Genomic DNA, 15743 nt, shown 5'->3' with positions numbered 1-15743 from the left:
AAGTACGACGGACGTTATGCTAAGCGGAGTGGGGCAAGACGATCCCACACACCCTGGGTTTCACCTTAAATTCTACGACGATAGCCGACGGACCCCATCTAATAGCACCCCACTCCCGGACGCCATCAATCCCGAAAGCGCACGTCTGCATAAGCTTACCTTGCTTTAGATACTCGGAAAGTAAGAACCTCAATCACAACCGTCTCACGGCTGGTTTCAGGGAAATAAAGTGGAGTAACCCCGGGGTACCCTTGTCACAAGTTGCCCAATGATTGAACTGAAGTTGCTGATGAGCATAACATTATTGGAAGACCAATTAGCTCAAAGTTCAGCGTTCATGTTCCATCTACAATAGGTTTTGGAATGAGATCCTTCTCAAAATTGGTTCGGCAATAACCAGGTGAGACGGTCAGTGACCTCGCTCACCAAAAAGAGGGAAAAGAATCGAAAAAATCCCCGTAAGTCATCACTGCTGAACGTTGCTGGTCCGATGTCTCAACCGAAATCAGCAAATACCAGGCCATTTCCAGTCCCAGAATCCCCGAAAAGCCCGTCGCCCCAAGAACCACGCCCAGACCTGCCCACACATACCCGACCATACTTTTCCCACGCCTTACCCAGCAAACTTCAGTAAATAACCTCAAACTAGCCCCCCAACTATTGCCTACCCAGTATGTCCAAGATTATTGCAAAAAAGGAAAGAGAGACCCCTGCTTAAGGAATGAAAACGTGTGGGCGAGGAACATGTAAAAGGAAAATTAGCAGGGGTATCAAACAGATGGGCCGACCCAAGGTAATCTAAAGGAAGCACCTATGCTAGAAATGCCGCGCTGCATGCTGCATGCTAGTTCGCCATGTACGTACGCTAGTGTGTATGCGTCAAAATAAACGTGAAAAAAAAGTCAAATGAAGCGATCTGCATCTTGCGTAGCTCGTGTCGTGTGGTCGAGGGAAGGATTGTTGCGAAGATCTGTGGTTTAGTAAGAATAAGAACATGAATCAAATACGCAATGGGGGTGAACGAGCCGAGTCAAAGAGTCGTGTAGCTGAGGACCGCATGCCAGCTCCGTTTCAGAAGCTGATCAGACTTCCCTCAGTGACAATCCCCTTCTCCGCAGTCGAGCCCCAGCGCCTTCGAATGCTGTCCAAACCCGCGCCTCCGGCCGGCGCAATGGAAGCCGCAATGGGAGCAGGGGCAGTGGAAGGCACGTGGGCGGCGTCGCCAGCATCAAAGCTGCGCCTCCTTCGCATTGTTCGCGTCTCATCCAATCGCTGCATAGCGGGGGCTAGCCGTCGCATCTTGGGTCGCCTGGCGCTCTCAGCATTCATCATGGCGCCAACACACTCCAGCGCTTGATACTCGGCCGCTTCGTCCTCTTTGCGGCTCTCTACCGTGCCGATAGCGCCGGAGCCCTTGAGGGGATGGTTGCCGTTGGTGACGCCGGAGTTGATCCGGCTATCACGGTGCCCACTACTGAGCCCGCAAAGCAGTTTGCGCCAGGACGTGACGCGATCTAGGTTCGCATGGAATGATTGGTCGCGGCTAAACTGGGAACGATAGCCACGGAGGTTGGACACCGTCTGGCCCTTCGCAACAGTCAACATCTCCAAAAAGACACAGCCCAGACTAAAAATGTCGGCAGAGGTGCGGTAGCGATGGCCTTGGCCATGACGCGCCGCGACCTCTGGAGCAGCATAAATGTATGCCGCTTCGCTCAGCGGTCTCATGCTATTGTTAGTTGGTAGGGATGGGCCCGCACCAGAGTAGCTACGCGGCGACCCACGGGGCGAGATGCTCACCCCGTCGGTCGAAATGCCGAACGTAGAGAAAACGATCTTGGCTCCGTCCAAAAGAATCTTGTTGGGTCGAATCGCTTGGTGCATCATGTCCATGCTGTGGATGTAAGCGAGGGCCTGCGTGAGATCATTGATCCACGTCAACAGAAGACCAGGCCGGGTTGCCGCCATTGGATGGCGCAAGTACTCTTCCAACGTGATTTGTGCTTGCATGGTCACGATGCCGATGGTAGCGCTCTGGGAATAGGAGCACAGAATTTTGGCGACGTTCGGGTGCTCCAGAGTCTTGAGCTTCTGAATCTGGCTGAGCAGACCAAGCTTCTCGGCGTGGCGCTCGAATGTGAAGCATTTCCGAACAAAGACTCGGCCGTTGTCATCGCCCATCCAGCGTACCTTGTCAACCGTCTTCTTCTCTGTTCCGGAGTGGGAGAAGACGCCGACTTGCTTCAGGGGAACGATGTCACGCGGGTTGAAGTCCGTATGCTGGCCATTCTGCGGAAGCTCTCGAGTCAAGACGCGCCACTGGTTCTCAACAACCTTCTTCGGATTAGTAGCGATTCCTTCCAAATCGGCCTCCTGGAAGGGGAGCTTGGTGTCCTCTAGCCAGTAGAAGCTAGCGCGTCTCCAGGCAGCGATATCATCGCACATCAAGAACAACAGAGCCGTCTTGGAATTGCCCAAAGCCCACGTGTAGGCACGCTGGCCGGTGGTTCGCTCCCAGCCCTGGCGGCTTATGAGCGTGGGCGACTCCCGGTGGACATACTGCTTCTCCAAGGCCGGGGTGATGGTGGCGTTGAAGAGAGGAGCAAGACTGACACCAATGCTGCTTTCCCGGAAAGGGTTGGGGGTAGGGGTGGGAGCGGGTACAAGATCCAAAGACTTCTTCTTCGTGTCGTCCGTGGGAGAGGGAGGCGCGGGCGAGCTCATGGTGATGAATGCAGGCTTCGCACCACTCAGCGGCTGGGGGGCAACTGGAGTGGCACAGCGGCTGGCTGTGGGCGTGACGCTGCAGCTCAGAGACGGCGGCGTCGGGCACGGCAGGATCCTCGGCGGCGGTGAGCCCGCGGAGCTCACACTGTCGGGCAAGACGACGCTGACGCTGCTGGCCCACGGGTTGTTGCTGGTGGGGGTCATGCTGCGGCTGGCCGAGGACGAGGACGAGGCGCTCGGCGAGGGCGGCGATCGAGCAGGCCAGTCCCACGGGCGGTCGTCGCGGAAATTCGAGACAGACATTGTCTGATGCAGAAAAGGATGCTTCGAGGCGGAAGGCGCGGCCGAAGCCGACCAGCCGGCGAGAAAAGGTGAAGCTTGCATGATTGGACGAGGACGGAAGCGAGACTGGACGGAGACACGGCCGAGCAAGAGCGTCGCGGAAAGACGGGCACACTACGGACGCCGCTCACAGCGCGGGTGCAACAAAGGCAGAAAACATGACGGGAGGGGAGGAGGGGAGGGCGCGCGTGAGGAGTTGGGCGCCGTGAAGATGTAGTTGTACTGGCTGGGCGGCGCTCGGCCCGGGGCGAACTATGCTGATTGCGCCTGGCCGGAGCGATGCGCTGGCAGCTGGCTGTCTGCAGCGTTGCGCTTGGGCGGCGAGTTGGGCGAGGACGCGATGGGCACGACTTGCGACCCGACATGCATTGTTACGTGGCTCACGCGAACTCGCCGCTCAGCACGACGACCAGCCGAGCGATCGCAAATGTGCGCAGCGCCGCGCTCAGCTGATCGCGTGCGTGCGAGTTGCAGTCGCAGCGTGCTGTGGATGGCGGAGTGGTGCAGCACAGGCGTGCGGAGAGGGTGTGCGGTGGGCGGCGGAAGCAGGGGTGGGGTTCGAGGCGCTCAGTCCAGCAGCTTACTTCGAGGACACCCCACGCTGGCCAGGCACGCGGGCGTTGGCGGCTCGATAACATCCTGGACACCGCCGCCAGCGGCGCCACGAGGCCGTCGTTGAGCCGCAGCCGCTGGGGCATCGCGCCCGCAGCCACCCAGCGGCCTGCATTGCCGTCGAAGCAGGGATGCGACAGTGCTGAAGCTCGTTGGCGCTCCTCACCGCGCCCCGCACCCGCGCTGCCATTGGCTCGCGTCGCCGCCGAGACCACAATCTGTCGCAGCCAGCGCTTCGGTGCTGCTTCGTCCTCGACCTGCCACTGGCCTGCGTCTAATTTTGGCCAAAACCCACAAGACGGTTGCCCGGCACAGGCCGAAGCTTAACTGGATCAGCGCAGCGCCCCCTCGCATCGACATCTCGTCCGCACCGCGTCGCAGCTCGAGTGTCAACTGCTCCTCCACCAAGCTCCCTCGACGGCGCTAGTCACGCCATGATGGCTCCTGTGTCTTGAGTTTCTCTCATGACAGTTTGATCTCGCCTGGCCTCCGTCCTGCTATTGTTATGCTTTCATGCGGCTTCATCTTGGCTCCGTCTCTCCATCCTAACATCCTCGCCACCTCTTCTCCTTCTCTCCCGCCCTCAGACCGGTAAGCTGCTGGACAGCCTTTTGTTGTTTCCTCGTTCCTTGTAATACACCACATCCACGCTCATTTCTCTTTCTCCATTCCATCCCGTAATCCCATCCAGTCAAGCTGCTGGACAGTCCAACATGCGGCCTTCTTCGAGCCTCGTCGCTAGCCTCCTAGTAATCGCACAAGCCGCTGATGTCAACGCAAAGGGCCTATCAGGCCAGTTCCTTCATGCGCTCCATCGTCGTGCGCCCAGTTTCGAGGATACGATGATGAGGCAGGCCCACGAGTTTTTCAACGAGCTCGAGGCCCGCCAAAGTGAAGCAACCTCCGACCCAAGCAGCATTTCCACAACTCCTGCCTCCAATGGCACCGTCGACCCCGATGAATGGGACTCGCAGACCAAGACATCATGCGACGCTGCCATGATCAGGCTGGCCGCGAAGCCCGACAACCCGAGCGGTCTGGCTGTCTGCTACAACATTCCATTCTTCAACAACCAGACTGGTGTTTTCCAGGCCGAGCTCCGCATGTACAACATGACACCGCCCTTCGATCCGTGGACGGGTGTGACGGCGGCAGATATCAGCATGACGCTGTCGTACCAGAGCGCCACTGTGCAAGCTTCCAACACCTCGGACCCTGCTTCGAAACGCGATCTGGATTCGACCCTGGCATGGCCGCCCATCAAACTACGCGAGATCGAAGTCAACGACCTTGCTCGTCGTCAATCAGAGCCAAGCGGCCCGCAGGCGATCAAGGTGCTCATGTATGTTGGACAAGTCGACCAGGACACCTTGGACAGCGCCCAATCAGCGTAAGTGAAAGCTCCAGGAAACTTCACGCGAGCCTGCGACTAATATCCTTGCAGCCCGGAAATGCAAAACCTGCTTGTGCCATCGGTCAAGCTTACTGCGCGGTCCCCTCAGGACATGTCTCCTCTTTCCACCGAACTCTCAGCCACCAAGGCATCATTCCTTAACGGTGTCTTCTCCAAGAAGGGCACAACATCTGCCTCGGACGTATCCGCCTCCAACGTCGCCAATGCCGTGTCTTTCCTCATTCCGGGCTATCGCTTGGCTCCGTTGGAAGTGCCTGGTCTGACACTGCCCATCAACCTGCTTTTCCCTACGGGTCTGATTATTACCTTGGTCTGGACTGTCGCCTTCTTCGGTGTCGTTGGATGGGGAACTCTTGGCAGGATAAGATTCAGGGACCAGTACAGGCGGAGAGTCAACGTAAACAAGGAGATGAACCAAGCCCGCATCTAGATGGGGGTACGGTTCTTGGACAGTCGTTTGAGCGCATCATTTTCACGGAGTTTTGAGCGATCGCATTTTCCCTGCAAAAAGAAGAATACCCTGGCGGTGTCTCTATATCGCTTTCGATTCTTGAAATTTGGTTTCCATGTAGTTAATTCTTGCGTCGGGAGAAGGACTCGACGGCTTATGCAGGATCTCGGAGGTTTGGTTTACGACTGTAATGCAGAGACGGCGTGTTAGGCATGCGTGCGTAGCCGGAGGGCTATTCAAAACCAAAAATCAGTTACCATGAAAAAAAATAAAAGGCCAAAATTCCATCCCCGGCGATAACTCAGAATGCTAAGGTCTTATCTAGAGTCGGTTGTCATCGGGATAAGAGCCGCGAGCTATCGGCGTCAGACGCGCCCTATGCCGGCCCCCGCCATTGACAAGTTCCACATCTCGGCTCTGTACTGGAATCCTTCATTGACTCACGAACGGAGTGTTGGAGTCATCCCCATTCTCTATATAAATTCCTCGCATGATCGCAACGTCTTCAATTGCATCCATTGACCAGTACTTCCATTGCAAGGGATAGTAGTTGACGTCATTCGACAATTGCTCCATCACTGCCGCGGAGCTTCCTGAACGCGTAATCGAATACCCCGCTGTATCAACGTCAATTGCTCTCAACATTCCGCAATGGGTGAAGTCGCCACCAATCCGTCGCCATTCGGCCGCAAGCTGCGCAAGGACTTTCTCTTCGATGACGACTACATCAACATCAACCATGGTCAGTAAATAAAGGACGAGTCTCCAGAGACGTTCAACCCCGCACTCCCTCATCACCCCAACCTCCTAGCTGCAAGCTCGAGATGATAACTCGTGATGCACAGGCTCATTCGGCACCTATCCCAAGCCGGTGCAAGACGAGATCCGGCGGTGGCAGTCGCGGGTGGAGGCGCGGCCGGACCAGTTCATCCGGTACGACTACCCGGTGGAGCTGCGCAAGTCGCGGGCGCTGATGGCCGAGTACCTGCACGCGCCGGTCGAGGCCGTCGTCTTCGTGCCGAACGCGACGACGGGCGTCAACACGGTGCTGCGCAACCTTGTCTTCGCCGACGGCGAGGTCATCGTCTACTTCGCCACCATCTACGGCGCCTGCGAGAACACGGTCAGGTACATATGCGAGACGACGCCCGCCCGCGCCGCCCGCGTCGAGTACACCTTCCCGGTCGAGGACGACGACCTGGTGGGCCGCTTCCGTGATGTTGTCGCCGCCGAGACCAAGGCCGGCCGTAAGGTCAAGGTCGCCATCTTCGACACCGTTGTGTCCATGCCCGGCGTCAGATTTCCGTTCGAGAAGCTGACCCAGGCTTGTCGTGAGCTCGGGGTGCTGAGTCTGGTCGATGGCGCCCACGGCGTCGGACAGGTTGATCTGAACCTTAGCGAATTGGATCCTGATTTCTTCGTGAGCAATTGCCACAAGTGAGTATATCCAATTCACCCTTTCGTCCCATTCGATATGCGGAAGGCCTCCGTACTTTGTTCTCAACCCACCTCTTCAATCACAAATCCCACCCCTCGTATCACCACTAACCCCCCTCTCCCAGATGGCTCTTCACCCCCCGCCCCAGCGCCGTCTTCTACGTCCCCGTGCGCAACCAACACCTCATGCGCTCCACCCTCCCCACCTCCCACGGCTTCGTACCCCTCCCGGACCCGGACGCAGCCGGGGAAGAACCCTACATCAACCCTCTCCCGCCATCCGGCGAATCCGCCTTCGAAGGCAACTTCGCCTTCACCGCCACGCTCGACAACTCGCCGCTCCTCTGCGTCAGCGCCGCGCTGGCCTACCGGCAGTCGCTGGGCGGCGAAGCCGCCATCCGCACCTACTGCGAGACGCTGGCGCGCGACGGCGGCGCGCGCGTGGCGGCGCTGCTCGGCACCGAGGTGCTCGACAACGCCACGCGCACCATGGGCCGCTGCTTCTTCGCCAACGTGCGCCTGCCGCTCGCGCTGGCCGTGTGCGAGGAGGCGGCGGCCGCCGCGGCGCCACAGCGCGAGCGCGAGGGCAAGAGGGCCATCGCCAAGGCAGAGGTGCCCGCGCTCGTCAAGAACTGGGCCGCTCGCACCATGGTGAAAGATTACGGCGGCTTCCAGGCGCTGATCGAGTACGGCGGCGGGTGGTGGGCGCGCTTGAGCGCTATGGTGTATTTGGAGATGGCCGACTTTGAGTGGGCGGCTGGCGTGCTCAAGAAGGTTTGCGAGAGGGCGGAGCGGGGGGAGTGGATGGATTAGACGGGCCGAGAGTGGGTTGTTTAGACGGATGGGTAGGGTGGTTGAAGTAGTTCAAAGAAGCGATGAGAAAGGGAGGGGAAGAGAGTGGTGGAGATGGAGTCAAATCTGAGAGCGCAGTAGCACATTATTTAGAGCGTACGAAGGACAGAGATAAGACATGGATGTCTGGTAATGTTCAAAATGGTTTCCGGAAGATTTACCTTTCGCATATTGCACTCTTACTAGGCAGGCCGTGGAAGCAGACGCCTAGACCTAAATGTTGGTTCCGCAATCATCTAGATGGGTCAACGAAGACTTCAATTGCCTAGGTACGTAAGTTGATTGCAAGATATCTGAGAGTAGATAAGATGTTTAGTAGCCCACGTTAGAGTGGGGCAGTTTTGAATGTATGGCGTGCAGTCCAGGGACTCATTGCGTGCCTTGGGTATCCTCCCCGCTTAATGCTACCCACAAATAGCCGCCGTGACCTTTTGAATTGTGTATGCACCGATTGTGTTCCGCATGTAGTTGCCTTCCGAGTCTCCTTTCTTATTGGCTGATGGATATCCGTGCTGACTGTTGATGTCTTACTTTCTCCCCCACGGTCTGAAAAACCTTGATAAGTGATAGGTCGATAAGCCCCAGACTAGGACAGAACTCAGACCAAACGGCTCGGCTCGATAAGGGGATCATGAGTTGCAAAACTATAAGATTCGATGTCCTAAACCTTCGCCCTAGCCCTACCTTCCCAACTGAAAGGTGACCAGACTACCCGTCCCTACCCAACCCCAATTTCTGGTTCAGGGCAGAAATCAAATGCGCACGGTGATAAACTTCTTTGATCGTACATGCCTGAGGCTTCTCTTCTTTTTCGGTCTGTAGTTCGTCTAATGGTCGCCTGTATAGCCAATAGAGTATGCAAAGGCGATGAGTAATGGGTATCAACCGCGGACACCCTCCAAAAACAAAGCCAAAAACGTGAACGATCCAACCGATGAAACAGAAAACGCCTTGATGCATCCAATTGCCCTTCTAGAAACATTACAAATCCAACGACCAGGATTGAGGTCGAAAATACACGCCATGGTCGCCTGAATGCTTCATTAGGCTCGCTATTCGTAAAGTCGACCACACCCGTGAGAGATGATATCGAGTAGAGGGCGTTGGAGCCCATGGTCGTCCGCTCAGCAGGATCTAACTTCCAGAACTTGGTGATAACTTCCATGCTGCTGGATGTATGTTCGAAACGGTGTCGACACCTGAGACAATCCAACGGATGTAAGGCTGCGTGGGACGACATTGACCCTCGAGTAACTATTCTTACTGGCGTATGCCGAATGACAAGGTGCAAAGTTTATGGAGTTTGTCCATCTTACTTTGATGTTGTGTCAGGCTCGGTATCCCTCCAGGGATTCGAGTCGTAAATGTCAAGCAAGCTACCACGCAAATTAGCATAAGCTTATCAAACAAGTAGAACCCTAGCCAATGATGTAAGGGTTGGAGAGGTAAGCTTACGCATAAGTTTCAAACGGAATGCCGCGTGGCTTTCCGTAGCCTTCAGAAAGCTCAGGCTCAAAACTGACGTCTCTCCACATACGGAAGAGCTTGCGCCAGTAGCAGGCTTGGGCGGCAGGCGTAAGATATTTATCGCGGAACATGGCGACATTGTTGTCGGCGATGCGCTCGGCCTCTTCAGGGTGTTCCAAGTAGTACTCGACCTTCTCGCCGAGGTCTGAGAAATCGAACTTGACGGGGATGTAGTTCATGGCCGGGCCTTGGTCGATGAGAAGCTTGTGGTGCGGCTCAATCCAATGCATTTTGGGGATGATAGGCACACTGTGACAGTTCTGGAGGTATTTGAGGCGACCAGAGTAGGATCGGCCTAAAGACAAGGTTAGTTTTCTTGGTTCAAAATCCGCGCGCCCAAGTGGATGACCAACCTTCAGTGTGCAGCACATACTGCCACTGGCAGTGGTCCGGCATGATGACGAATTTCTCCTCGACATCCGGATCACTCCAGTCCAGCGCCACGATGTCGCTCCACGGCTTATTGCCCCACTGCTTAATCAGCTGCTTACGCTGATCCGTCATAGCTGCACCTCTCCACACAACCTTTGGCCTCTTCTCGCTGAAAGCCTGCGCCTTCTCACGCACACCCATCTGATTCCGCACATCCTGGTAAGCACCGACAGGGTCTGTGGGCCACGACCAGTATCCGAAATCAGGCATCAACCACACGTCCTCCCACTCCGGGTCCCGAGTGAAGCCCCAGATGATGTGATCGTAGTCCTTCTTGATGTCGCTGTAGACCCAGTCGTCGACGGAGAAGGCGAACTCGATGTTGGGCAGCGGGCCGTTGTAGGAGGTAATGGCACGGTGCATGTTGTGGAGGACTGCAAGGGTGCGTTCGCGGTAGTCGCGGCGGTGGGTGGTGCCCCTCGTCTCGAGGATGTAGAGCTGCAGCACGGTCAGATCGGAGCTCTGCGAGCAGTGCGCAGTGGCAAGCGCATACCTGATGGTCGTAGATCATGCATCGCGTGATAGCGTCATCGCGCCAGGTGATGTCCAGGTCCTCCTTGGTGACATTGCCCTTGTTTCGGCGAACTCTGGCGGCATTCTCGAGCTCGATCCACAGATTGGGGAAGGTCCAGTCGCACTGCTCCTCGTTGAGGCCGTAGTTGCGGGCGTCGCGAGCAGGGTGGAAGCGCCAGCCTTCGGGGGTGGGCGGCTCTTCGAAGATGGAGGCGAGCGGGATGGCGACGGACTGGTTGTTGTAGATGTCGAAGGGGAACAGCTCCTCTTCGGTCTCGGGGAGCTGGGGGACGGCGTCCTCGACCTGCAGGGAGAAGCGGAGCAGGAACAGCGTGAAGAAGACGCAGAACGCGGAGGCCAGCAGCATGCGATGGAAGGTGGTTATCATTGTGGGCGTCGCCGCTGCCAGAGCGACGGAGAAGGTAAGGGTTGCAGTGTCGTGAAAGAACGACGAGAGGTGGAGGGTAGAGGGCTTTGGGGCTTGAAACGCGCCAGGGCGGTCGGGGGTCACGCTGGCGGTGGCAGTGGCAGGCAGCGGGCCTGATCAGTGCAGGTTTGGTTGTTTCGCGGGTTGATCGCCTGGGGCGGATCGCTGCTCAACTCAGCACTTGGGGCAGGGTTCTGGTGTCGCAAGGGCTGGCCATCCTCATCAGGAGCTCTCCGTTGTGCCGCTTTTCATCTCGCCCCGGCCCTGCGGCCCTGCGCCCGGAAAATCGTGTTTCGTTTGCAACCTGCGCGAGGCGGGAAACGGCGGAGACGGAAATGCTTGGAATTCTGCAGGGCGTAGCCTAAGCCTCCGCAGGGGTAGGCACTATCGAAAGGCCCGGCCGCGGGATGCGCCCGCCGGGTCGTGCTCGCTACCATGCTCGCCATCAAGCGAGGCGGAGAGGCGAATGGGAGAAACGTGGCGATATCGTCTTGACGTGAGTCGCGAGGCGTGCAGCGGCAGGTGCAAGGGCGGAACGACGTCGGCGGCTCTCTTTCGATGCTTGCAAACGCCGTGCAGCCAACCGCAGCCGCCAGCTTAACGTCGACCCCTTTCCCGCGTGGCTTGAAGCGGCCTGTGCCACAGCTTGGCCGCTCAACACAGGGGACGCGCGCAGGAGGCGCGATAAGATAAGCGATCTGCCAGGCACCGATGACGCACGAAACAGAAACCGTTCCTTCCCCATCTCGCCGTCAACAGCGTTGAAATGCCCTAGCGACATCGTTAACAGGTTCATTGCGAGGGTTTCGTTTAGTCGCTTACCTTTTCCCTTTCAGTCTTTCGGCTTCCGCATCATTGGTCCTCGGTGTCGCTGCTAAAGAGCTTAGTACGCGTTGTATCGAAGCTTCGTCCGGGACGATTGAAGTTTATATATTTCTGGCCCCCAAATCCATTGGTGTCGGTGATCAACTCCGCCCCACAGCCCGAGCTTCCGAGAGCACATGTCTCACGGCACTTCCTTGCTTTTATACCAATCTGTTTGTGCACCCAGCATGATCCTTCGGGGCTATGGACCCAGACTCGGTGTTTCCAATGTATACTTTCCGGTTCAATAAATCTTTTCCTGTCAGCATCAATCCTCGTTAACCTGGAATGTTCTTGCAGAGTGCTCCTCTCTACAGCAATGAGGAGCCGTATACTCTTTTCAATACTTTTTACTCCCACTGTTGCCGGAGTAACTGTTGGATTCTTCTTGGGAGAAGACAGATGGCAATGCAACTGATTTTGGGCCTGCCTTTGCACACGAAAAAGAACAGTTGCGGGGGAAACCTGTGCACATGCCCTTCTGGGGCATCGTGAGTTATACCAACTCCTCTGAACTGACTTCATTCACTCGTGTAAAATCCGCTGATTGAACGCTGTCGATAAACCTCACACACGGCGTGGACCGTAGGTAATGACTACACTCTGTACAATACAATGGTCAACAAGGAGGCCGTGTATTGGCAATGCTTCGTAGACTATGAGACCTGCATCGGAAACGAGGGCTAGTCCAACCGGAGCTTCATGAGGAACGAAAGTTGATTCATCAAAAGCGGCCAGGGGAATCCCCAAGAAGTGCTGCGAGCGTATTCCACGATAGCTTTCACCTCAAGTGAAACATCTCGTGAGACTGTGCTTATCAACTTCATCACTCGCGCCGTCTCAAAACTCGCCGAAGCTACATGAGACTCCCCGCCTGTCTCATTCTACGCAGCAGGGAAGAATGCGCCAATAGCAGACTCAGACAATTGTCAGGGACTCTCGGATCAGGTGTCTTTATCCCCGCTCTTGCAGCCCTCGGCATCTCCACTCCGATCCCGAAGCCTGTAGAAGGTTCATATCTGGTGAATTCTCACAGTTGTTGCACCACATAAACTTTCAGCTTGACCCTAGACTAAAACCCACTTGGACCTCAGCTATATCAAAAAAAAGAAAAGAAAAACCCAAAACGAAGAAACGAACCAAAAAACCCCACCCGAACCCCCAAACCAAACCCCCGCATACCAACATAACCCCAGACAAAAAAAAGACAATTAAAAAAAAAAATGCCACCACCAACCACCCACACCCTCGCCCTCATCACAATCGGCCAATCCCCCCGCCACGACTACGCGCCCGACCTCCCCTCGCTCCTCCCCCCACGCACGCGCCTAGTCCAACACGGCGCCCTCGACGCCCTCTCCCTCGCCGACGTCCGCGCCCAACTGGCGCCCCTACCCAGCGAAAAAGATGCAGGTAGACAAGTGCTCGTCTCGCGCATGCGCGACGGCACCGAGGTCAAGATGGACGCTGCGCGGCTGGAGCCGCTGATCGAAGCGTGTGTGAGGCGCGTTGCCGCCGCTGCTGTCGCGGCTAGAAAAAAAGGCGCTGAGGGGGCAAAGGAAGGTGATGACGAGGCTGTCGACGCGATCTTGCTGCTCTGCACGGGCGATGTGCCGGCGTTTGGGGCGGACTTGGGCGTGCCGGTCGTCGTGCCGCAGGATGCGGTGAGGCGGTTTATGGAGGAGAAGGGGGAAGGGAGAAAAGGTGCTTGGAAGCTGGTGCTCGTGAGCCCGGAGGAGCGGCAGGTGCAGGCGGCGCGGGGCCGGTGGGAGGGCGTGGGCGGGTGTGAAGTGCTTGGGGCGGCCGCGGCGACGCCGTATGGGGATGCGAGTACTGGGGAGGTCATGAAGGTGGCGGAATGGATGAGAGGGCTTGCTGGGAGCGAGACGGGGAGAGTGCTAGTGTATTTGGATTGTATGGGGTATACTTTGGAGCATAAAAGGATGGTAGAGGGTGTGGTTGGCGGAACGGTCGAGGTGGTTGTTCCGAGGGAGGTGGCATTCCGGGCAGTAGGGAGGCTGTTTGGGGAAGAGTAACTGATGGAAAGCTCGAACAGAGACATTGAAGTTAAATACGTCTGATTCTTCTAATTTTTGTGAGGTAGGAGAAAGTTGATCTCAAACATTAAGCCATTAAACGTCGTTATCCTTCAGACAATCTGCGGATAGTTTCTCTCGGACCGCCCTTTACTTGTAATTCACTCTTTACTCGTAACTGTCTCCTGTGGTTCCTTCTCCACTTGTGGACTGTATCCTTGAATCTCTTCCACTGCGGTTGTAGGAATGATATTCAATGCAGCGGCTTCCTTTGACGTGAAGGTGCCATAAACATCCACCTGATCGTATTCGCCATATCCGCCGTAAGGGAAGATCTTGTTCAGGAGGAAGAACAGAGTACCACTGACGAAGAAGCCTGGAGAAGCAGTTAGCAAGCTAGTCAAAAATAAAACCAACAAAGTAGACCCACCAACTAGGAATGCCATGTAGTACAATTCGTACAGAGCCTTCGGCGCATCCTCCTTCTCCTGGACGGTAACTATCAGACCACCGATAGTGGGGGCCCAACCAGCCAGCCAGCACGGAATCACGCGCCAGTTGAACCCCTTGGTGAACCAGTAATCGGTGTCGTGCGTGCGGTACAAGTGGCTAAGCTTGATGCGGCCGCGGCGAAGGATGTAGAAGTCGCAGACCATGACGCCCATGATGGGAGAAAGGAAAACGGCGAAAGAACTGAGGACGGAGACGAAGGTGGCGGCCTTGTTGATCAGCTGCCACGGCTGTACGATCCAGACAGCGATGAATGTGATGAGGGCTCCACGGCGGATATCAATGTAGCGCGGGAACAGGCCCGCCAGGTCAATGCCGCCAGCCACTGCGTTGCCGCACACGTTCTCAAACATGCCAGTCAACGCGAATCCTGCCGCGAGGAAGAAGACACCAGCGCGAGCTTTGCTGGATCCTTGGCCGGAGTCCATCATGCGCATGAGCAGATCCGGAGGGTTCCAAAAGACCTCACCGTAGAGCTTCTGACAGGCACTCGTGACGACAAGGCCGACGAGACTGACGAGCGTACCGGTGATCCAGGCGGACATGATGGTGCCGGCGATGTAGTGCTTCGGGCCGCGAGCATAGCGGGAGAAGTCGGAGCCGTTGGTGATTCCAGCAGCAATGCCTCCAATCATCTGGTTGATACCTCTCATCATGAGCCATGAAGTATTCCAGGATGAGGTGGAGGGGATTGTCTGTCCTTGGCTCCAGAGCGGACCGACGCCCTTAGCGGCAGCCAGAGACCAGATAAGCATGCAAATCATTCCAAGACCGCAGTAAATGGAAGTGATCTGGAAAGGAAGCTTGAAGCGCTCTGGGCGCACGAGAAGGAAGGGGAACGAGAGGCACCAAAATACGATGAAGCCGACGAACTGGTAAGTAGTTGTAGGCATGGACGCGGGTAGGGTGTTATGCATGGTAGCAAAAGAGGGCCAAATGGCAGTGATACAGACACTTGCTACTCGTCAGTTTCATGGTTGCAAGGCAATCCTCCGAAGGGTTTACTTACGCAGTCAGTCTGCCTCCGTTCCAGCATTGGACAGCACACCATATGAAGTTCAGAAGGATACGCTGAAGAAGCGGGATGTAGCTTCCGCGCAGACCCCAAGTATATCTGTTCTGAATTGTGAAGCCAATGTGCCAACGAAGACCACACCAAGCGACCAAGGTGGAGAAGAAGCAAATCAATGCCCTGCCGACGACGATAACGCACAAAGACTGAGGGACGGACAAGCCGTACGCTGGGCAGTCGAAGGTTAGAGGAGCGGTAGAAGGGCAGATGATATGTAGGCTTACTCAGAAACGTGTTGGGGCTCTGCCAATTTGAGACGTTCAAGCTGTTGATGGTCCAGTAGCCGAAGTAGTGGAACCAACCCCAGGTTCTCCGAGACGGCGGTAGTGGGATGAGATCCCGGTTTGACCAGGAGTTGGCCTCTTCATGCTCTTCCTCCTTGCCTTGGAGCTTCACCTTGTCCTTGAGCTGGCGGACGCGCAAGGTGGTCGCCATGACGGGCAGTGCTGATCAGAGGAACCGTCGAAAGCTGGCCGGGACCAGAGGTCGGGTTACGGGCGGGTTTTACATGGTCAGCGGCCGTGATA

The 15743-nt window shown here is 56.4% G+C and overlaps 6 protein-coding genes across 6 annotated transcripts; 3 read left to right on the top strand and 3 right to left on the bottom strand.

The window, feature by feature from the left end:
• Window positions 1-1071: 1071 nt before the first annotated feature.
• On the bottom strand, window positions 1072-3030 carry LTHEOB_10309 (Platelet glycoprotein ib alpha chain; the record flags this gene model as incomplete). The annotated part of the gene is made up of 1 exon (XM_035506940.1): window positions 1072-3030. The coding sequence occupies one exon, from the start codon at window positions 3028-3030 to the stop codon at window positions 1072-1074; it is 1959 nt and encodes a 652-aa protein (XP_035368078.1).
• Window positions 3031-4394: 1364 nt separating this feature from the next.
• Window positions 4395-5525, top strand: LTHEOB_10308 (uncharacterized protein; the record flags this gene model as incomplete). Its single annotated transcript, XM_035506939.1, has 2 exons — window positions 4395-5071; window positions 5126-5525. The coding sequence occupies 2 exons, from the start codon at window positions 4395-4397 to the stop codon at window positions 5523-5525; spliced, it is 1077 nt and encodes a 358-aa protein (XP_035368077.1).
• A 672-nt stretch (window positions 5526-6197) lies between these two features.
• LTHEOB_10307 (Aminotransferase class-V) lies at window positions 6198-7796 on the top strand (the record flags this gene model as incomplete). Its single annotated transcript, XM_035506938.1, has 3 exons — window positions 6198-6288; window positions 6392-6983; window positions 7109-7796. The coding sequence occupies 3 exons, from the start codon at window positions 6198-6200 to the stop codon at window positions 7794-7796; spliced, it is 1371 nt and encodes a 456-aa protein (XP_035368076.1).
• Window positions 7797-9147: 1351 nt separating this feature from the next.
• On the bottom strand, window positions 9148-10674 carry LTHEOB_10306 (uncharacterized protein; the record flags this gene model as incomplete). Its single annotated transcript, XM_035506937.1, has 4 exons — window positions 9148-9211; window positions 9291-9657; window positions 9716-10232; window positions 10288-10674. 4 exons carry the CDS (start codon window positions 10672-10674, stop codon window positions 9148-9150), a joined length of 1335 nt encoding a protein of 444 aa, XP_035368075.1.
• Window positions 10675-12821: 2147 nt separating this feature from the next.
• Window positions 12822-13634, top strand: LTHEOB_10305 (uncharacterized protein; the record flags this gene model as incomplete). Its single annotated transcript, XM_035506936.1, has 1 exon — window positions 12822-13634. The coding sequence occupies one exon, from the start codon at window positions 12822-12824 to the stop codon at window positions 13632-13634; it is 813 nt and encodes a 270-aa protein (XP_035368074.1).
• Window positions 13635-13795: 161 nt separating this feature from the next.
• LTHEOB_10304 (Ncs1 nucleoside transporter family protein) lies at window positions 13796-15651 on the bottom strand (the record flags this gene model as incomplete). Its single annotated transcript, XM_035506935.1, has 4 exons — window positions 13796-14010; window positions 14065-15098; window positions 15154-15385; window positions 15441-15651. The coding sequence occupies 4 exons, from the start codon at window positions 15649-15651 to the stop codon at window positions 13796-13798; spliced, it is 1692 nt and encodes a 563-aa protein (XP_035368073.1).
• Window positions 15652-15743: the final 92 nt, after the last annotated feature.

This window comes from Lasiodiplodia theobromae, assembly GCF_012971845.1.
Source record: "Lasiodiplodia theobromae strain AM2As chromosome Unknown scaffold_37, whole genome shotgun sequence".
NCBI classification, from domain to species: domain Eukaryota; kingdom Fungi; phylum Ascomycota; class Dothideomycetes; order Botryosphaeriales; family Botryosphaeriaceae; genus Lasiodiplodia; species Lasiodiplodia theobromae.
Note: the sequence above shows the minus strand (reverse complement) of the source record. Positions and strands in the feature narration are given on the sequence as shown.